This window comes from Hibiscus syriacus, unplaced genomic scaffold (assembly GCF_006381635.1).
Source record: "Hibiscus syriacus cultivar Baekdansim isolate YM2019G1 unplaced genomic scaffold, ASM638163v2 tig00110482_pilon, whole genome shotgun sequence".
Classification (NCBI taxonomy): domain Eukaryota; kingdom Viridiplantae; phylum Streptophyta; class Magnoliopsida; order Malvales; family Malvaceae; genus Hibiscus; species Hibiscus syriacus.
The window spans coordinates 4,242,774-4,266,483 of NW_024062758.1; the positions used below are offsets into that span (position 1 = coordinate 4,242,774).

Below are 23,710 nucleotides of genomic sequence, written 5' to 3' on the forward strand. Positions count from 1 at the left end.
CGAGATTTGGACCTACCAGGAATAAAATAGCTGATTTTTTTGGTTCACAATCACACCTTCTCTCCCAATAAACTGAAACAGAGTGTACATATATCAGAAGTAGCAGGTTAATGTTACATACAACCCGGGGCCTTTCTCCATTTGAAGAACTGGGAATGTATCCATATATATATACAAGAAGAAAAATAAGTTCAAAGCATGCATGAAGTCATCGTTGTCTTTGATTTGATTGGATTAATATTTTGCAGGTACTGAAATGAACTTAGCTGGATCGAACCATCTCGATGGCCGCAACTAAGTCATCGAATTTCGCTCCGGTCACCTCCTTTACTGTCTTATTGTGCTTCAGTACCTTGAACGTTGGAACCACCCTTATGCTGAGCTCCTTGGCCAATTGCTGTCAAAATCATTGCACAAATCTCTCATCATCACATAGTTTCATAATTTTTTCAAGACTTGCTTTTGAAGCAAGCACTATATACATGCGTAATATACAGATTAGCTGATTCACCAAAACCTACACGTAAATTACCAAATGCTCACATAGTTGAGCTAACTACTGGATCTGGAAATAATCATAGGAATTACCTTGTTTTCTTGATTGCAATCAAGCTTTAGAAAGACAACGTCAAGGTACTTCTCAGACAATTCTTGGTACTTGGGAGCTATAATTTTGCAAGGACCACACCTAGAACATTAAAGCAAGTCATGTAATTAAATCTAATGCAAGACTAGTAATTGTAGCCACAATTATAATCCACATACATGGAAATTAATCATTACAAGAAATGAAGTACATAGTCAATTCAACAGTTAAATCAACTCATCAAGCTAACTAATGGGAGAACCCACACAACTTCAATCAGTTCTTTTAAATTTTGCCAAATCAAAATGCAGAGAAAATTGTGCTTTTTTTAATTTTAAAAGTTGGCTTTTGCATGATATAACTTTATCATCCCCACATCAACCACTTCTTTCATTCAATACCAAACACTTGCAAGTTTTTAAACCACATTCTTTCACCACTTAGAATTTTTTTTTATAATTTATTTTTTCCCAAAACCATTTTTTTTCTAGTGGCTAAGCTAACCCATAATGGAAATGTTTCAATAATCGAGACGATTATGGTGCATCACAAAAACGAATATACACATTTGCATGGAAAATTCTAGAAGGAAAAACTCACGGGCAAAAAATAAGAAATTTAATTCTTATAAGCAGACCCTTATAAAATACTTAATAATGTTACCAATAGATTTTATTTTTTAAAATCAAACAAATAGAGTATGTAGACACCCGTTTTTGTCCGGGTCTTTTATATTTATTTTTTTATTTTATTTTTTTATTATTATTATTAATTTTACATATTACATTTTTTTGCAGGCTTAGAAGCCCAATTCAGATTACAAAGGCCCAGAGACCAGAAGCCCACTGCTAACCCAGACCCAACCTAGCAGATTAGGGTTTCAAACCCTAAAACATATTAGGGTTTCAAACCCTAATCCTCTACTCAGCCGCCGCTTCTGTTTGGAGTTCCAGCCGCCGTGTGACTCCTCAGCTTCCCAGACGCCAGCCACTCAAGCCGAGCCTCCCTTTCTCTTCCTCTGACGCCGCCACCATCACTGTTCCGGTCTGACCCCAACTGTTCCACTATTATCATCTACAGCAAAACCAATCAAGGAAATATATCATATACAGTTCAAATCTCACAAAATCTAAACTCCAAATTAAAATACCAATAAATCCCTAAATATTCGGGATTTCTATCCTACCAAATCAGAAAAAAAGCCAGGCTCTACCTAGATATCATCATCATCTCACCAGAAATCCGGGGCAAGCAAAGATAAAAGAACAGAAAAAAGAAAAAAAGAACAAAGGAACGAAAGAATACAGAGAGAAATTCGAAACAGAAAAAAAAGAGAGAAGAAAGAAAAGTTTTACCTTCTCGAACCACCACCGTGAATCTCGTTGTGACCTTCTCCGATCCCAGCTAGCCCCATATCTGAAGGTAAAGCCTTTTCCTCTTCTAGGTTAATTAGGTTTGGAGTGCAGTGGGTTTTAGGTTTTTTTAGGTGAGAGAGAGATGAGGTTACTCCCCATGGCCACCGATCTACGGTGGCCGGGGAGTTTAGGGTTTAAATCCTCGGTTGAGGATGAGAGAAGGAAGGCGAAGAGGAGGGTCGAGAACCATTTTTTGCTCTCTGTCTCTGGAAGGAGAAGGAAGACTGAAGGGTTTAGGATTCTCTAGGGTTTTCACCGCCGATTTACGGCGTTTGTGACCTCTGTTTTTCTCCACGGCGGAGGATAAAGGAGAGGTGGAGGGCCTCTTTGGCTCTCTGTTTCTGGAAGAGGAGGGAAGAATGAGTGAAACGGCTGATGAGGGGAGTTATAAAATGATTTTAGGGTTTCATAATAACCCTTAAAGGGTATATCTCAGACGTCAAACGACGTCGTTCTGAGACAGGGGATGGTCGAATGCTGGGTTAAAAGGGGATAATGACAGTATGGGTCCTCATAACTTCTTCCGTGTTTTGTTATTTTTTTGGGATAATTACAGTTTAAATTCCTTTAGCTTTGTAACGTTTGTAATTTGATCCTTAATGAAATTTCATATTTCTATTTTGGGTTCTTTATTTATTTCGTGTTTCATTTTAACCCTATATGATTAGTATTCTATTTTCTAAGTGTTTAAATTTTTGGTTGCTTATTTTGTATAATGTTCGTTTTAGTCCTTATTTGCATGTGTTGTGTGATTTTAGCTGATGTTCGAATTTGGCCCTCAGATTTATGCATCTTTTGTTTTAGTCACTGTTTTGGCATTTGGTTTAAATATTTTTTGATCCTTCATGTTTTTGTGTAATTTCAGTTTAGTTCTTTAACTTATGTTTCTTCGATTTTAGCCCTTTAAATTTCTGTATTTTGTATTTTGGTCCTTAAATTTCTTTTTTTTGTTATTTTAGCCTTTCAAGCTTGGTTAAACGTCATTTTGGTCCCTGAAATTATCATATGTGCTTATTTGGTTTGTATTTTGGTTTGTAATGTTAACTTAGTTTTATTTTAGTTATTTATGTATGAATGTATTTTACATATTTTATGGTTATTTGTATTATGTAAGTAATGTGTTTAATTCTATTTAATGTAAATGTTTATATTTCCAATTGCATTTATTTTCATTATATTTGATTTTATTTTCAAGAACACGTATGCGTAGAATGAGCGTGGAAAGTACTACTTGGTCGAAGTGGTGCGATCTGGTACGTCATTTTAGCGACATAGGAACTTGAAATAAGTCGAATATATTTTACTAATTAATTTATTAAAATGATGTAATGTGTGGTACCTTAAGTGATGCTCACTTTATTTTATGAGAATGTAAATTTTAAATTTTCATTTTATATTCGATACACATTTTTAAATAAATGATGAGAGAATATTCTTTACAAGTAAGAAATAGACGAGGTAGCTTTCCCGGCGGAGGATTGCAAATCTCGGGATTTCTTATCGAGAAAAGGATTTTTTTTTTAACTAATATTCAATAAATAGATCATAATTTATTTATTATTCTATTTTCATAATTTTTATTGTATTAATGGTTGTTATGTTAATATTAACGATACATAAATTAAGCATATTTTATTTTCTACTCATGACGATATTATTTAGTGGTAATTCAAAGATAGGATATACTTTATAGATAAGAAATAGATGAGGTAGCTTTCCCGTTGGAGGATTGCAAATCTTGAGATTTCTTACCAAGTGAAGTATTTCTATTATTTTAACAAATATTCAATAAATAGATCATATTTTTACTTCATATTCAAATTGTAATTTCCACCATTTACGACGATGTGTAAGTTACACAGTACCAATTTTGGGCGTTGTGGGGTGTTTACCCTTCCCCACACGTAACCGACTCCCGAACCTGTTTTAAATGAATCTTTGGTAACGTAGACCAAATTTTTGTCTTATAAAATTATTTTTCTTAAAATTGTTTTTAAAAGACGTTTTTAGGTATTTGACCTACCTAACCCAAAGGTCGATGGCGACTCTTTTCAATTTTATTCAAATCCATTCAAAATCACCAAATTTTCCAAATTAAAGTCATAATTGTTTTTAAAAAATAAAATTTAATTGTTTTAAAAAAAATGGATATGACAGCTTGGCGACTCTGCTGGGGACGTCTAGAGAGTCAGGCTGTCGGTCGCTTATATATGGTCGTTATGGTGGAAATTATAAGTTCGAACCTTTAGTAAAACTATGATCTATTTATTGAATTTTTATGTATTATTTTTATCTCTTTATTTTTATATACTAACATTTTAATTGTTTTCATTTTTTTCAGATATTTCTTAGTTCTCGTTGGGTGTTATTTTTTATTTTTATTTTCCCTGCTTTTGAGTCAAAGGTTTGTTTGTTTCTCCTCACACACATAACTTTCATTAGCATAACATGAGCTCTAGACATGAGTTTCGATCCAAATTAATTAGGGTGATTGCTTTACTCTCGTAAGAATTTATTCTTCGTATGAGTTTTAGTAAACAACCCATGGGATACATACCTTATACCTTCGTAGGAATTTATTCCTCGTATGGGTATAAGGCAGTGAATCCCCTCGAATTGAACTCGATCCGTTTGAAACCTGTAATGGGTGAGGATTGAGGGTTTGGTAGCCCAAGGGGGCACTGACATCAAGGACAATTCGAGTTCCTTTTTTTCCTGTTAGAGCTGAAACCATGCATATAGTGAACCATAGAACGGTCACACTAGGTAGAGTCATACTGAACCTCTGTCCGTCAATAGGTACCCAAAATAGGCGTATACAATGGAGAAACCCTCTAACCTTTTTATTTTATTTTATTTATTTATTTTTGAGTGTGTAGAATAGATTTATTCTGTTAAAGCATGTGAAATAGAATTTAGGTGCAGTTAGAATTTAATTAATTTAGGAGGGTAGAGAGCATGTTCGGGTAGGACCCTTTTTGAGGAATATTATTCGGGTAGATAATACATAAATAGAATAGATTTATTTCCCGTTTTACGTATCTTTTTATGTTAAATTTATGCAATTGTTTTGACTAACTGTTTCGTTTGTTTTGTTTATTTTTTTCATACTGCATAGACATATCATTAGAAAAGGCGATTGATCTGTGAGTATCGATAAAGTGGAAAGACTTTCACGATGGAGAGGAGTTTCCTAAACAAAGAAGTGAATCCAGCAGATGTAAGGAACTGGTCCGAAGCCAAGCAGAAAGAGCAGGGAGATAGTCTATCAGGGAACTACGTGTCGGATCTGTCTGATTATGCACCAGCTTCTTTAAAACAGAATGAGCTTCAGGGATTGAAAACCATTTGGGAAAGTTGGAATCTTATTGAGAGGCAAGCTTTCCAACAGACTTATGGGGATATATTTCATCTGATATACGTGAAGGTAGACCCGGTTCTCATCCGAAGCATAATACAGTTTTGGAATCCGGCCTATAGTTGTTTCACATTCAACCGAGAGGACATGACTCCAACCCTCGAGGAATACCAATTTCTGTTGAATTTGACAAGCGTTAAAGTGGACAAAGTTTACTCCCGGTCGATAAAAGGGCCTTCTTTTAAGTCAAAGCTTGCAAAGATCTCGGGCACAAGCGACAAATGGGTGAATGATCGCTTGCAACGCAAGGGAGAAAGTGAGGGAGTGCCGTGGTCTCACTTACAAAAGATAGCTGAAGCACACGTAGATGAAAACGTGCGTAGAGATGTATTTGCTTTGGGTATATATGGTTTGGTAATTTTTCCAAAATGTTTGGGATTGATCGAGCTAGCAGTAGTCGATTTGGTTGAGAAGTTAGGAAGAGAGGTGAATCCGGTCCATGCAATTCTTGCTGAAACTTTCCGATCTTTGAATATATGTAGAAGGTTGGGGGGAGGTCGTTTTATGGGTTGTGCTCAATTGCTTACTGTGTGGATCAGAAGCCATTTCTGGAAGGACGAAAAAGTCAACTATAACCGTTTTTTGAAGGATTATTCTCCTGTTGCTGAGTACCTTACGAAGGAGTGGCCTGAAGTATCTCAGAAAGATCAATGGATTGATTTCTTCCGGAATCTACAAAGTCAAAACATAGCATGGCGAACACCGTGGCTGATGCATACACAAATCTTGTTCAAGTATGGAGATTTGGACTGGATTATATTACTGGGACTGTGGGGAGGAGTGGGATACGCTCCTTTGTTGATATTGAGACAGTACGGTGCCCGACAGTTTGTTCCCGTGACTTATGGGTTGACTGGTGCTGAATTTGATTATAAAGAAGGCAATTATAGAAAGAAAATCAAAGATGTGGCTGATTCCTGGAGGATGACTTTTAGGACTAAAGTAATTGGAGCGGATGTTATCTTGACGCCTGATTATGAAGCCTGGAGAATCAGGAGGGTAAATGATAAGATACCTTTAACATCTGGAGAGGGATCAAGGTCGATAGAAGAACAAATCAGAAATATCCCTTCGAATTTGGAAATCCAAAGAATTGAGTTTGAAACGGAAAAGGCTAAAGATTCCAAGAAAATAGAAGAGATGGAGAGAGAAAACTTCATGTTGACTATCGAGGCTGAATTTCATGCCAGACAGTTTATAATGATGAGAGAACGGAAAGAGGAGGTGGAAGCCGATTTAGAAGACTTAAAAAAAGATTATCAAAGGGTGCAGCAAGTGAGAAAGAAACTTGGATCCAGAGAATTAGCGGCTGCAAGACGGCGAATCAAAAGTCTGGAAATTGAGAACAAGTGTCAGATCAAGAAGATAGAAGCTGGAAAAGCAAAAGTATGCGAGCTAGAGGCCGATAAAAAGGAATTGATCAAGCAGTATAAAGCTGAGGCTCGTAGAGCTCAAAAACTCCATGAAGAAAAAAAAGTCAGCCTGAAAGAATTAGAAGAAGAAAAGAATCAAGTCCAGGGGTTAAAAACTGAGATGAACAGTATAATTGAGGACTTTGAGGACAAAGATCGAAGAATTTTAGAGCTCGAAGAAGAAAGAAAGCAAAAGAAAGAAGAGATGTGGTCTGAGAGACAGGGATGGAATCGATTCCTCGATAGAAAGCAGGCAGAGATTGGATCGTGGATGCAGAGATTCTCGACAAAAAGTCAGCAAGTAGATGAGCTCACGGGAGAAATGGGAGAATTACAGATAAGATTCGAACATGAGATGAACCAATCTCGAGCTATGAATGATGAGCTCAAAAGTCATGTATCGAACCTTGAGCAATCCCTTCTGCAAGTGCAAGTTCCTCCCGCTTCAGTGGACCTAAGAGTTGCTCTCGAAGAAAACAAATCCTTCCAGAAGGAAATCAGAGAATTGAAAGGTGAACTCCAGAAATGCCGAATTCATATTACCAGTCTAGAAAAAGAAATCAAACGTATCAATAAGGGATGGGAAAATACATATGAGCACTATCGATCCTTGGTAGATGAACGCGAGCGCATGATGGGGGAAGCTATTGCTCAAATGGGTGAAGTGGCTCGGTACATGAACGAATTAGCCAATAGAGCGGAGATCATCCAACTGCGCACAAATCCGGTTTCTGAATATACAAGGGAGATCATCGCCATTATGAATGAAATTGTAGAGCTGAGTCTGAGGGCTAGGCCTTATATGTAATAGAACTCCTTTGTAATGAGTGAAACTTTTTATCCAATGAAAGTATTTCCGAATGGTTACTGCTGGGGTCAACGCCTTTTATTTGCATTTCATACTTGCATCATTCATTATGCATAAGTATATTCATCATTTATAATGCATCACCAATAAAATGTATCATTTATAGCACATTACCAATAATATGCATTCGAATTTAAAAGAACAATAAAATTAATTTCCGAAGGGTTATGTGACAGACGATTCTGGCAAGTAAGAACTCCAATCCTTATCACACGCGAAGTAGAGCCATGGAGGCCAAGCTTGATCAATTAAAGAAAGAAATGCAAGAAGATTTACTAAGAATACAACAAGAATGGCAGGCAAAGATGGATCAGTCACAAAAGTCAATTATAGATCAAATCCTGCAAAGCCAGGCTAATATGATGAATGAGATGATAACCAAGATGTCTGGGTTACATACTGAAACAGTTAAAGAACCAAGCACTGCCCCTGTTGAAGTTTCTAGGCAGGAGTCTACCCCGAGACTAGTTATCTCACCTGAAAAGCTAGTTGAACATCCTGCAGGGTCTTCAGCTATAAAGGTTCAAATGGCCACGACTAACCCTCAAAACAGTCCTCATGAGTATATTGATGTAGATCCTGAGGAAATGGAGAAACCTAAAACGGAAGTACCAGAGCATTTAAAGGACTGGTGCAAAGGTTTTTTTAAAGAAATGGGAAAGCAGAGTTCTCAAGACGGAATGAATGCAGAGGAATTGAGTCTTGTGCCAGACCTAGTATTACCACCAAAGTTCAAAATGCCGGAATTTGAAAAATATGATGGAAAAACTTGTCCTGTTGCTCACTTGACCATGTTTTGTCGAAGAATGACAGGATTTGTGAAGGATGATGGGCTATTAATTCACTGTTTCCAGGCCAGCTTGACGGGGTCAGCTGTCAGATGGTATAACCAGTTAACCCGAGCTAAAATAGGGTCTTGGAAGGATTTGGCCAATGCGTTTAAAGAACAATATCAACACGTTACCGATATGATGCCTGATCGTGTTACTCTCCAAAATATGGAAATGAAGCATAATGAGACCTTCCGACAATACGCTCAGCGCTGGAGGGATATTGCTGCTCAAGTGCACCCACCGCTTATTGAGAGGGAGTTTATAACCATGTTTATAGATACGTTAAAATCTCCTTATATTGATCATATGTTAGGAGTGGCAACTAAGAGCTTCTCTGATATCGTGATGTGCGGAGAGATGATCGAGAGAGCATTAAAGAAGGGGCAGATTGTCGGTAGCCAAACTCCTGCAAAGAAACCCTATGTGAAAAGGAAAGAAGGAGAGGTGAATAATGTAAATTTCTCTGTGAGTAAGCCGAAGATGGGAAACTCTTCTTCATCTCAAGGAGAGACTAAGCGCGAGCATAACAATGAAAGGATGACGTTCACTCCCATACCAATGACTTACAGTGAGCTTTTCCATGGATTAGTCCAAGCTCACGTAGTGTCACCAAAATTCATTGATCCAATTAAACCACCTTATCCAAAATGGTTCAACGAAAATGAGACATGCGAATATCATGCAAATCTCAGAGGACATAACATTGAAAAGTGTCTCGCTTTCAAAAGAGTGGTTGAAGATCTGATCAAGAGAAATGTGGTGTCCTTTAATGATTCTGAAGTACCCTGTGTTGCTGCAAACCCGCTTCCAAATCATCAGAATCAGGGAGTGAACGCTATTGAGAAAAATCAGAAAATTAAAAGGAGAATTGAAGAAATAAGAGCACCGCTGAAATGGGTATATGCTCAAATAAAGGAGAGAGGGTTGTTGAGCCCTAGAAATGAATGCTCAACGGAAAAGACAGAGAACTTTTGTGAATACCATGGTGAAAATGGTCATCAAATTCAGGACTGTCAAGAATTCAGGCAAATAGTCCAAGAATTAATGAACAAGCAGGAGTTGCAGTTCTATGAAGAAAGAATGAGTGAGAATGAAAGATATATCTGCGCTTCTGAAGAAAATTCAAGGGAAGCTGAAAAGAATTTAAAAAAGCCTGTCCTGGTCATATCAAAACCAATTTACGAGGCCAGCAGTGGAAGTATAACATCTAGGGTGGTGATCAAAACCCCTGCGCCTTTTGCCTACAAGAGTAACAAGAGTGTTCCCTGGGACTATACATGCCAAATTAATACTCCTGAGAGTAAGGAGGAAGAGGTTGTTGAAGTTGGATTTTTCACCAGGAGTGGAAGATGCTATGCTCCTGGAAAGGCTGATAAAGCAAGAGATGTGGTTATTAAAGATCCTGATGATAAATTGAATGAGCCTGTTAAGATTGAGGAGGCTCAGGAATTTTTAAAGTTTCTGAAACACAGCGAGTATAATATTGTGGAACAGCTTCATAAGACCCCAGCGCGGATTTCAATGTTATCTCTACTATTGCATTCGGAAATACATCGAAATACTCTGATCAAGGTGCTGAATGAAACTTTTGTAGGGAAATATATACCAGTGGAACGTGTGGACAGGATGGTAAATCATATTAATGCAGATAATTTTATTTATTTTTATGATGACGAAATACCTGAAGAAGGAAAAGGCAGGGGCAAGGCTTTACACATTACGGCTCATTGCAAAGGAGTTATCGTCTCAGGTGTGTTAATTGACAACGGATCGACCTTGAATGTTATGCCATTCGCCACTCTAAATAGACTTCCTGTGGATGTATCACAAATGAGGGTTTGTGGCAATGCTGTAAGGGCATTTGATGGGACAGAACGCAAGATAATGGGGAAGATGATTATCCCTCTCAGAATTGGCCCTACAACATTTGAAGTAGATTTTGTTGTCATGGATATTCATCCGAGTTATAGTTGCTTACTAGGGAGACCCTGGATTCACATGGCTGGGGCAGTCCCTTCATCCCTTCACCAAAAGCTCCGATTCATTGTTGATGGGACTCTGGTGACCATCAAAGCGGAAGAAGACATCATTGCCTCTATCACTACAGATGCACCATATGTAGGGGTAGATGAAAATGCACTAGAGTCCTCCTTCCAGTCCTTGGAATTTGTTAATGCTACTTTTATTTCTGAAGGCAAAAGAATTCCCATTCCTCATCTTTCAAAAAATACAAAGATGCAATTAAAGGAGACCTTAGCTAGAGGAGCAAAGGTAGGGAAAGGCTTGGGAAAGAAACTGCAAGGAATCACTGAAGGGTCGGCTCCAGTTCCTAAAAGAAATTATTTTGGTCTCGGATACAAACCAACATACCATGATAAAGTCAAGGATGCACAAAAGCTTAAGGAAAGGAGGAAGGCAAGAGTAAAGGGAGAAGATCTTGTTTGGGGACCCATGGTCATTCCACCACTCTCCAAATCTTTTGTGTCTGGAGGATTTGTGATTGACACGCTGAAACAGTCAGGGGATATTGAAGATACATAATTTGTTGAAGATTTATTGGGAAGCCTGAGCATCAACGTTATCACAGAAGAGTCTACTGGAGAGTGTTCATTGGCATCAATCCGTCCGTGTCCTCCTGGCTATGTATTGAACAATTACACTGTTGAAGAACTCCCTGCGTTCTATAAGCACTTTTCAAAGTAATGCATAATAACAAATCTGTCTCCTTTTGACCCAAATATAATAGGGCTTTTGTAAAAGGACAAATTGTTATTTGTCATTGCTTTAATGAAACAGTGTTCTTCTTTCATTCTAATCTTAGCAAGTATTTTATTCATCTCTTGAGTATTCTTTATTCTTTATTGATAATTATTCTCTTGATAAATATTAGATAAAATTTTTGTCCACAGCCAAATATACTCCTTTTGATTCGCAGGTCTTCAGATATCAACTGTTCGAGTAATGATACTTTTGAACCACAAATTGATTTTGAAAATGACATGTGTCTCGAAGAATCTGAGGGTTATAAAGATGAAGAGGAATGTGAGTTAAACTCTGAGCTTGTTAGAATGATGGAGCAAGAAGATAGACAAATATTGCCCCACAAAGAGACAACTGAAACAATAAATTTGGGAACAGAAGAGGATATAAAGGAAGTTAAAATTGGCACTTCACTCTCACCAAAAATAAGAGATGGTCTTATAAGTCTTCTTCGGGAATATAGGGATGTGTTTGCTTGGTCTTATCAAGATATGCTGGGGTTGGAAACTGACATTGTGATGCACAAGCTACCAATAAAGCCGGAATGCAAGCCCGTTCAGCAAAAACTTCGAAGAATGAGACCAGATATGCTATTAAAAATCAAGGAAGAAGTGAAGAAATAATTCGATGCTGGATTTTTACAAGTGGCCAAGTACCCTGAATGGGTAGCAAACATAGTGCCAGTTCCAAAGAAAGATGGCAAAGTTCGGATGTGTGTTGACTACCGGGATCTCAATCGAGCGAGCCCCAAAGATAATTTTCCACTCCCACATATCGATACTTTGGTTGACAATACGGCTGGTCATGCTCTTTTCTCTTTCATGGATGGTTTCTCAGGTTACAATCAAATTAAGATGGACCCAGGAGACATGGAAAAGACAACTTTTGTGACAATGTGGGGTACGTTTTGTTACAAGGTAATGCCCTTTGGACTGAAGAACGCTGGGGCAACATATCAAAGAGCAATGGTTACGTTGTTCCACGATATGATGCACAAGGAGATAGAAGTGTACGTGGATGATATGATTGCTAAATCACAAACCGAAGAAGAACATGTAAAAGTCTTAAGGAAACTATTTTTAAGATTAAAGAAATACCAGCTCAAGCTTAACCCGGCCAAGTGCACATTCGGAGCTACTTCAGGGAAGTTATTGGGATTTGTAGTCAGTGAAAATGGGATAGAAATAGATCCTGGTAAAGTCAAAGCAATTTTGGAATTACCTCCCCCTAGAACGCAAAAAGAAGTACGAGGTTTTCTGGGGAGGTTAAATTATATTGCCAGATTCATCTCTCAGTTGACTGAGAAATGTGATCCAATATTCCGATTACTGAGAAAGCGAAACCCAGGAGAATGGGATGACAGTTGCCAAGAATGCTTCGATAGAATTAAGGGTTACTTAATTAATGCTCCTGTCTTGATGCCACCAATCCCAAACAAACCATTGATTTTATATTTGACTGTCTTTGAGAAGTCAATGGGATGTGTGTTGGCCCAACATGACGAAACTTGAAGAAGAGAGCGAGCTATTTACTATCTCAGTAAGAAATTCACTGACTGTGAGACTCGATATTCCTCTATCGAAAAGCTGTGTTGTGCTTTAGTATGGACTACTAAGAGGCTGAGACAGTATTTGTTGTATCATACTACCTGGTTGATATCAAGACTGGATCCGCTAAAGTACCTGATGGAATCAACGGCTCTAACTGGAAGGATGGCGAGATGGCAAATGTTGTTGTCCGAATTTGATATAGTCTACATGAACCAGAAATCAGTTAAAGGGAGTGCTATTGCAGATTTCCTGGCAAGCAGAGCATTAGAAGACTATGAGCCAGTAAAATTTGATTTTCCGAATGAGGACTTGATGAGTATATTTGTTACTGAAGAAGATACTCCGAAAAATGAAGCATGGAAAATGAACTTCGATGGCGCTTCTAATGCTGTGGGACATGGAATTGGGGCAATACTAGTTTCACCTGAGGGAGATCATTATCCTTGTACTAGTAGGCTCGCCTTTGAATGCACTAACAATATGGCAGAGTATGAAGCATGTATCTTGGGTATTCAAGCTGCAATTGAGCGCAAAGTTAAAAGCCTAGAAGTATTCGGCGATTCTGCTCTGGTTATTTATCAGCTTCGCGGGGAATGGATGACTCGAGACTCCAAGTTGATAGAATACAAGAACTTAGTGATGGAGTTGATCAAAGAGTTTGAAGAAATTTCTTTTACTTATCTTCCTCGTGAAGAAAATCAAATGGCAGATGCCTTGGCTACGTTGGCAGCTATGTTTAAGGCCGATGATCAATCTCGAATGATGCCTATTCGGATGAGTATAAGAGAAATGCCAGCTCATTGTTGCAACATAGAGGAAGAAGAGGATGATAATCTCCCATGGTATTATGATATTCTCCAGTATGTGAAGTATCGGGCTTACCCAGCGGAGGCAACTGAGAATGATAAACGGACCTTAAGAAGATTAGCAATGGGGTATGTCCTTGATGGAGATGTATTGTATAAAAAAAGCAAGGATCAGGTGCTTTTGAGATGTGTGGATAGAATTGAGGCCAAGAAAATACTTGAGGAAGTCCATGAAGGAGTTTGTGGAACACATGCTAATGGATTCACAATGGTTAGAAAAATCATGAGGTTTGGGTACTATTGGTCCACTATGGAAGGAGATTGTATCAGATTTGCTCGAAGATGTCATAAATGCCAGATTCATGATAACCAAATACATGTTCCTCCTTCACCACTCCATGTAATGAACGCACCTTGGCCATTTTCAATGTGGGGCATCGATGTCATTGGGGCAATTTCACCGAAGGCCTCAAATGGACATCGTTTTATCTTAGTGGCTATAGACTACTTCACCAAATGGGTTGAAGCTGCCTCTTATGCTAATGTCACAAAAGGAGCAGTGTGCAGATTTCTAAAAAGAGAAATCATTTGTAGATATGGAACACCTGAAAGGATCATCACAGATAATGCATTGAATTTGAACAACGATTTGATGAAGGAAGTTTGCACAAAGTTAAAGATCAAACATCACAATTCGGCTCCTTATCGCCCAAAAATGAATGGGGCAGTAGAGGCAGCGAATAAAAACATCAAGAAGATCATCACAAAAGCAACTGAAACATATAGAGACTGGCATGAGAAATTACCTTTTGCATTGCTTGCTTATCGCACGTCCGTTCGTACATCTACTGGGGCAACACCATTCTCTTTGGTATATGGGATGGAAGCAGTTTTACCTGTTGAGGTGGAAATACCTTCTTTGAGAGTATTGATGGAGTTGAAACTGGACGAGGCTGATTGGGTACAAAGTAGGTTTGATCAATTAAATTTGATTGAGGAGAAAAGGCTGAAAGCTATCTGCCATGGCCAAATGTACCAGAAAAGGATGATACGAGCATATGACAAGAAAGTCAGACCTCGAGAATTTCGTGAAGGCGATTTGGTACTAAAAAAGATCCTACCTATGCAAAAAGACTTTCGAGGGAAGTGGATGCCGAACTGGGAAGGTCCCTATGTTGTAAAAAAGGCATTCTCATGAGGAGCTTTGGTGTTAACAGAAATGGATGGAGAAGATTTGCCTAATCCCGTGAATTCAGATTCGGTCAAGCGATATTACACCTAAAAAAAAAAAAAAAAAAAAAAGAAAAAAGAAGGAAATGAAAAAAATGAAAAATGAAAAAGAAGAAAAAATAAATAAAGAAGGGTTCAAGATGAAAACCCAAAATGGGCATCTTGAAACCAAAGGAGGATTCGAGTTGAAAATCCGTAATGGACGGCTCGAATAATCAGAAATTGAAATGGTGGATTCCCCCCGGAAGCCTAACAGTTTAGGGAAAGACTCTCATACTCACACATCTTTTGTACGATCTGAATCTTCGAAACACATGTCAACTTTCGAGAAAGATTTGGGGTGAAGAAACAGAAGGACTCAGCATTTGATATTCACTATATTTGTCCATTGTTTTTCCTTTGTATATACTTGTTTTCTTGTCCCAAAAGATTGTACTTTCTCATTATCTATCTTCAGTGAAATTTTGAATTTGATTCAATGTCCTCGCATATATTCACCAAATTACTAATCAATAACATCGGTTATTATGCCTTACTCGGAAAAGTGTCAGAGTATGGGGATTTTGAAACAGGTGTTCGCCAGAGAACACATACAAAGGCACGCTCCCATCAATCATTAAACAAATCATTGATTAAAAGAAGGTTTAAATTAAAGAAATCAGTTTCAACATAATCATACTTTTCCCAAGCAAAGAAGTCCCAATTTAAAGGCATGCAACAAGGAAAGGCCATTCTGAATGAATTTTCTCTGAAAAATCAATCAATGACCAAAGAATCAAAGAGGCAAGATAAACTCTCTCGGGGTAGATCAGAAGGACCAAGTCAAAGAATATTTAATGAGAGGTCAAGAAAGTAACCAGGCATGGACAAACGCATAAATATCGCATATTCCGGTCAAAGAGTATGAGAGATTCCCAATGCCAGGATCGAACTGAGCATAACCCTTTAAACATGCATTTAGATCATCCTTAGGGCATATTGCTAACATGAAATCATGGCATATGACCATTTTTACAGGATCTTCGAGACTTATTTCATTATTGAAGCAATGAATCAGTCAACATCAACTGACCAGATCTCCTCATCACGTAGGAGAGTGTCAACATTAGGATAACCAGCCGTCCTCATCACGTAGGAACCGAGTTATCACCCTTCCTAACGATGGCCAGAGTTCTTCATCATGTATGAACCATGTCATCTACCTTTAGACGACCAGACTTCCTCATCACGTAGGAGCCGTGTCGACCTTAGATAATCAGTCGTCCTCATCACGTAGGAACCGAGTTATCACCCTTCTTAAAGATGACCAGAACTCTTCATCACGTATGAGCAGTGTCGTCCCCAACAATCAACATTATTCAATTTCTAAGTTTGAAAGGGAGAACCAGACAAAAACGTGTTGGCTTGTCGTCTTTGCACTGTTCTTGTTAACACAAGTATGTGCAAAGAGGGGCAGCTGTAGACACCCGTTTTTGTCCGGGTCTTTTATATTTATTTTTTTATTTTATTTTATTATTATTTAATTATTATTATTATTAATTTTACATATTACATTTTTTTGCAGGCTTAGAAGCCCAATTCAGATTACAAAGGCCCAGAGACCAGAAGCCCACTGCTAACCCAGACCCAACCTAGCAGATTAGGGTTTCAAACCCTAATCCTCTACTCAGCCGCCGCTTCTGTTTGGAGTTCCAGCCGCCGTGTGACTCCTCAGCTTCCCAGACGCCAGCCACTCAAGCCGAGCCTCCCTTTCTCTTCCTCTGACGCCGCCACCATCACTGTTCCGGTCTGACCCCAACTGTTCCACTATTATCATCTACAGCAAAACCAATCAAGGAAATATATCATATACAGTTCAAATCTCACAAAATCTAAACTCCAAATTAAAATACCAATAAATCCCTAAATATTCGGGATTTCTATCCTACCAAATCCGGGGCAAGCAAAGATAAAAGAACAGAAAAAAGAAAAAAAGAACAAAGGAACAAAAGAATACAGAGAGAAATTCGAAACAGAAAAAAAAGAGAGAAGAAAGAAAAGTTTTACCTTCTCGAACCACCACCGTGAATCTCGTTGTGACCTTCTCCGATCCCAGCTAGCCCCATATCTGAAGGTAAAGCCTTTTCCTCTTCTAGGTTAATTAGGTTTGGAGTGCAGTGGGTTTTAGGTTTTTTTAGGTGAGAGAGAGATGAGGTTACTCCCCATGGCCACCGATCTACGGTGGCCGGGGAGTTTAGGGTTTAAATCCTCGGTTGAGGATGAGAGAAGGAAGGCGAAGAGGAGGGTCGAGAACCATTTTTTGCTCTCTGTCTCTGGAAGGAGAAGGAAGACTGAAGGGTTTAGGATTCTCTAGGGTTTTCACCGCCGATTTACGGCGTTTGTGACCTCTGTTTTTCTCCACGGCGGAGGATAAAGGAGAGGTGGAGGGCCTCTTTGGCTCTCTGTTTCTGGAAGAGGAGGGAAGAATGAGTGAAACGGCTGATGAGGGGAGTTATAAAATGATTTTAGGGTTTCATAATAACCCTTAAAGGGTATATCTCAGACGTCAAACGACGTCGTTCTGAGACAGGGGAGGGTCGAATGCTGGGTTAAAAGGGGATAATGACAGTATGGGTCCTCATAACTTCTTCCGTGTTTTGTTATTTTTTTGGGATAATTACAGTTTAAATTCCTTTAGCTTTGTAACGTTTGTAATTTGATCCTTAATGAAATTTCATATTTCTATTTTGGGTTCTTTATTTATTTCGTGTTTCATTTTAACCCTATATGATTAGTATTCTATTTTCTAAGTGTTTAAATTTTTGGTTGCTTATTTTGTATAATGTTCGTTTTAGTCCTTATTTGCATGTGTGTGTGATTTTAGCTGATGTTCGAATTTGGCCCTCAGATTTATGCATCTTTTGTTTTAGTCACTGTTTTGGCATTTGGTTTAAATATTTTTTGATCCTTCATGTTTTTGTGTAATTTCAGTTTAGTTCTTTAACTTATGTTTCTTCGATTTTAGCCCTTTAAATTTCTGTATTTTGTATTTTGGTCCTTAAATTTCTTTTTTTTGTTATTTTAGCCTTTCAAGCTTGGTTAAACGTCATTTTGGTCCCTGAAATTATCATATGTGCTTATTTGGTTTGTATTTTGGTTTGTAATGTTAACTTAGTTTTATTTTAGTTATTTATGTATGAATGTATTTTACATATTTTATGGTTATTTGTATTATGTAAGTAATGTGTTTAATTCTATTTAATGTAAATGTTTATATTTCCAATTGCATTTATTTTCATTATATTTGATTTTATTTTCAAGAACACGTATGCGTAGAATGAGCGTGGAAAGTACTACTTGGTCGAAGTGGTGCGATCTGGTACGTCATTTTAGCGACATAGGAACTTGAAATAAGTCGAATATATTTTACTAATTAATTTATTAAAATGATGTAATGTGTGGTACCTTAAGTGATGCTCACTTTATTTTATGAGAATGTAAATTTTAAATTTTCATTTTATATTCGATACACATTTTTAAATAAATGATGAGAGAATATTCTTTACAAGTAAGAAATAGACGAGGTAGCTTTCCCGGCGGAGGATTGCAAATCTCGGGATTTCTTATCGAGAAAAGGATTTTTTTTTTAACTAATATTCAATAAATAGATCATAATTTATTTATTATTCTATTTTCATAATTTTTATTGTATTAATGGTTGTTATGTTAATATTAACGATACATAAATTAAGCATATTTTATTTTCTACTCATGACGATATTATTTAGTGGTAATTCAAAGATAGGATATACTTTATAGATAAGAAATAGATGAGGTAGCTTTCCCGTTGGAGGATTGCAAATCTTGAGATTTCTTACCAAGTGAAGTATTTCTATTATTTTAACAAATATTCAATAAATAGATCATATTTTTACTTCATATTCAAATTGTAATTTCCACCATTTACGACGATGTGTAAGTTACACAGTACCAATTTTGGGCGTTGTGGGGTGTTTACCCTTCCCCACACGTAACCGACTCCCGAACCTGTTTTAAATGAATCTTTGGTAACGTAGACCAAATTTTTGTCTTATAAAATTATTTTTCTTAAAATTGTTTTTAAAAGACGTTTTTAGGTATTTGACCTACCTAACCCAAAGGTCGATGGCGACTCTTTTCAATTTTATTCAAATCCATTCAAAATCACTAAATTTTCCAAATTAAAGTCATAATTGTTTTTAAAAAATAAAATTTAATTGTTTTAAAAAAAAAAAGGATATGACAGAGTAAATTTCATATGTTTTGGTTGGGGGCATAGTTAAACCATCAAATAAACAAATTATGTCCATTTTAATTTATATAAAAGCATAGCGTAAAATTAAGGAAGGATCAAACTGAGCTTTCAATAAATTTCCGAACATTTAAAATATATTAGAAAAAAATAAGAGCAAACAGATTAACAGATTACGACACTCAATTCTCAACAAAAAAAATTAACAGATTACGTCAGCATATAGTATATATTAGGTGTAAGTATGTGTATATGTAATTTGTATACGTACCATTGAGTGTACATATCGAGGACGACAGTTTTATCCCCGGCGGCATTAACGATGGGCCAGAAAGTGTCCTTTGTAACCCCGTCACCTGCCCCACCGTTGCTCCCGCAGTCTCCAAGCTCGACCTCACCTTTGCAACAATGCCTTTTCTTCTTGCATGGTCATGTGATATTTCTGCACGTCCCCTCTTACTCCCCGCTACATGCCGTCCCCTCCTGCTCCCCGCTGCATGCCAATGCAGCCATCATAGCTGCAACTGCAGCGTGAAATCAACTGCTTCATGCAACAATTATTGATGCATGCATGTAAACCATTTCAGCCCGTGAATTGTACAATTATTGGTGAAATAATTTAGGCAACTGGTGTTATATATGGGAGGTGGTTAACGTGAGAACATAAAAGAAAGAAAGGGGAGAAGAGATTATAGCCGAAGAAAGGGAGAAGATATTACAGCCGAGAAAGAAAGAAAGAAGGGAGAAAGGGAAGGAAGAAGAAGAAATGGAGATAAGGCTCTTGTGAGGTAAATTTTTATTATTTAAATTAGTTTATTATTATAAATTTTTAGTTTGTTAGTTTAGGGTTTAGGGTAAAACAAAAATAAGTTAATTAGTTTGTTAGTTTAGGGTTATATGATTGTTAGTTCAAGTTAAATATATTATACAAAAATAAAAAATTATTTAATTAGTATGTTTGATAGTTATATAGTTAAAAAATAATTAATTAGTTTGTTTTGTTATTCGTTAGTTATATAAAAAAATTATTTAATTAGTTTGTGTTAGTTAAATAGTTAAGTTATATTTGTTTGTTGAATTTATATTATACTAAAAATTAGTTAGTAAGTTTATTAGTAGTATATTATAATGAAAATAGTTTATTAGTTTTAGTTATATAAAAGAATATTTTATTAGTTATTTAAGGGTTTAGCGTTTAGCGTTTAACTTATATTTTAAAAAGTTTAGTTTGTTAGTTTATTATATTATAAGTTATTATATTAATTTTTTTGTTATGTTGTAAATTAGTTAGTTAGTTTATATTATATTATATTATATTAAATGATTTTTTAAATATTGTTGTTTAATTTTTTTTTACAGATTCATTCCAATGGCTAACCAAATTCCACTGCTGAGACTTGACAATAAATATATTTCAAGTCATTTGGGAATAATGGTGAATAAAATATTTGTTTAATGAATTATAATTAATAAATATTTGAATATTATTTTATGATTGTGATAAATTTTTTGAAATATTTAATTGCAGGAGGACGAGCAGCGAGTTCTTCGTCTTTGGCTACATAAAGTGCCCAAGCCACACCCATTGATAGAAGAAAACTTGCAAGAGGCTGGATTTTGGTATGTAATATTTGTGCGAGATTACAAGTTGGTCACAGGTTTGATCAGTGCGTTGATTGAACGTTGGAGACCAGAAACGAACACGTTTCATTTACCGTGTGGCGAATGTACGATAACTCTAGAGGATGTGGCAATGCAACTCGGGGTCCAAACAAATGGGATGCCGGTGGTAATGTCACATGAGTTTAATAATGTGGCACAACTCAGCTTGTTTCTTGGGAAATCACCCATACCACTAGAGTATAGAGGGTGGTGTGTGAGGTTGTCATGGTTAAAGAATGAATTTCAGCTTCAACTAAATTGTACGGAGCACGAAATTATATATGCAACACGAGCATATATATTACAATTGATTGGGGGAATTTTGATATCTGATAAATCCGATAGTTATGTTCACACTCAGTATCTTCTTTTTTTAAGAAATTTTGAAAATAGCATGCAATATAGCTGGGGATCAGCGATATTGGCGTTCTTGTATCGTGAGATGTGCAAGGCGTCATTAGTCGTGAATGATAATAATACAGCAAAAATCGGTGGATGTCTGTTGTTGCTACAATCATGGACTTGGCATAGAATTCCGTTTTTGACACTAATTAGTCGGACTGCAGTTGACTTTCCACTTGCTGGAAGGTAATATGAATCCTCTATTTTAATTTAAAATATTAACTATAAATATTTATTTTGATTAAAATTATTGAACAAAATGATCATACTTTTGTTTTGATTGATATACAGATAGAGGCATAAAATTGAAGGCACGAGGTTGGTGCATAACAACATTAAAGAGTTCAGGCTGAAGATCGACATTAAGGCCAAAAAGGAGGTATGTATAATATGTTATTTTTAATTATTATTTAAAGTAATTATATTATTAGATTTAAATCAATTTTATTGTTTTTTTAATTTTACAGTTTAATTGGAGACCATACATAAATGAAGAAATTTTGGCGTTGGTGCCGCACGATGTTTTAGATGGTTTTCAATATTGGTGTGTTGTTACACAATTGATCAATTTTGTTTTTGTTAAGATCCAATTTGGGGATAGAGTGTTGAGTCAATTTCACTTCCACCAACCTATTCCGCAGAGTCCATGAGATCATGATCTCCTCCAAAACTTAGATGGTCGTCGTCAGGTGAATTGGATTGAGACGCATGACGACCTGCACAGATTTGATGGTCGCCATAAAGAAAATGTTAATTGGGTTAAGAAGCATGCAACCTACATTAATGCTTGGAACAATAGGGCTTCATTCATGCCAACTCTTGACGACATTCAAGACGACGACTTTAATTTTGAGACTTCGACTTACCTTGCTTATTTTTGGGATAATGGTTTAATATTTATTATTAATCTATTGATTTGATATTTAATGATTTAATAATAATATGATTTAGTCATAATTACTAATAATTATTTATTATAAATATTTAATGATTTAGATTTGATACTAATCATTTAGTAATGATTACAAATAATAATATTAGTTTGATAATATTTTTTATTTTTTTAAAATATCAAACAAATTTTTAGGTAAAACTGTCGAGATAATGTTCTCGAAAGAATTATTTCACGAGATAATACGTTGGCTGGATTATTTCATTCAATTAATTTTTACTCCTTACTAATTTACACATATAATATAAATTAAACAAAATATTTTTTTAAAACAACACTAAATATTTTTAAATACAATATTTTTTTAAACGAAAATTATCTCACACAAATTAGTTTATATAATCTAATATAAACTTACTAACTAACTAATTTACACATACACAACAACAAAAAATGAACAACAAAAAATAATAATTTACCCGCGTATTTATGGCTTCTTCCTTTCCTTTCTTGTTTCTTTCTTTGAATCAATCTGTACGTGGGCAAATGTTGTGGAATAATGCCCTGTATGTGTAAACAAAATATTTCTTTAAACAACAATAAATTAAACAAATCAATTTTATATAATCTAATATATTATAATATAACTTAAACTAATAAACTATTTCTTTTTTATAATATAACTTAGTTAAAATAACAAACCAACAAACTAATTAAGCACTAATTAATTTTTTTATAATATAACTTTAACAAACAACCTAATATATGTTTAAAGACATTAACAAATTAATTATTTATTTTTTTTATATTTAATAAATTAAACTAAGAAACTAATTAACTATTTTTTATATAATATAATATATAACTTAAACTAACAAACTAATATAATATAACTTAAACTAACAAACTAATATAATATAACTTAAACTAACAAACTAATAATTTATACTAACAAACTAATTAACTAAATTTTAGTTTTACCCTAAACCCTAAACTAACAAACTAATAATTTCATATAATAAACTAAATTAAACAATAAAAAATTACCTCACGAACGATGTTTGAGCCTTTATCTTCTTTTCTTCTTCTTCCTTTTCTTTCTCTCGGCAAAGTTTCTATATGTTCTTCTGCTTCTACCCTAAACCCCCATAACCTTTATATAAAGCAAATGAGCGTTGGAGAACGTCATTAAATTTGACTGTTGAAGCAAATAATATTAAGCGTTGAATCGTGTAACTATTGAGCGTTGAAAGGTTGCAATTCAATAACAATATTTGCTGCATTTAGCAGCTAAATTAACGCTGCAATCTCCCAGCTATGGATGCAACGCATGCATGAGGGAGCAGAGGGTTAAAGCTTGGTCGCCGGGCAGGAATCTCCCAGCTATGGCATGCAGGGCATGCAACAGAGGGTTAAAGCTTGGTCGCCGGGCATGCATGGCGACCTACCATGTCGCCCAGCGTGCATGGCGACCTACACCAAGAAAATTCGACGTGTGCATGGCCCATGCATAGCTCCCACATGCATGCATAGCTCGCCCTGAGTCTCCTTGGTCGCCCTGAGTGCATGGCAACCTCTTTGGTCGCCCGGATGTCATGGCGACCTA

The 23,710-nt window shown here is 36.2% G+C and overlaps 1 protein-coding gene across 1 annotated transcript; it reads right to left on the bottom strand.

The window, feature by feature from the left end:
* Positions 1-11: 11 nt before the first annotated feature.
* On the bottom strand, positions 12-19,661 carry LOC120128692 (thioredoxin F-type, chloroplastic-like). Its single transcript, XM_039146320.1, has 4 exons — positions 19,623-19,661; positions 19,420-19,565; positions 589-688; positions 12-397 (listed from the first exon to the last, which is right to left on the bottom strand). Exons 1-4 carry the CDS (start codon positions 19,659-19,661, stop codon positions 263-265), a joined length of 420 nt encoding a protein of 139 aa, XP_039002251.1. The 3' UTR covers positions 12-262.
* Between the last annotated feature and the right edge of the window lie 4,049 nt (positions 19,662-23,710).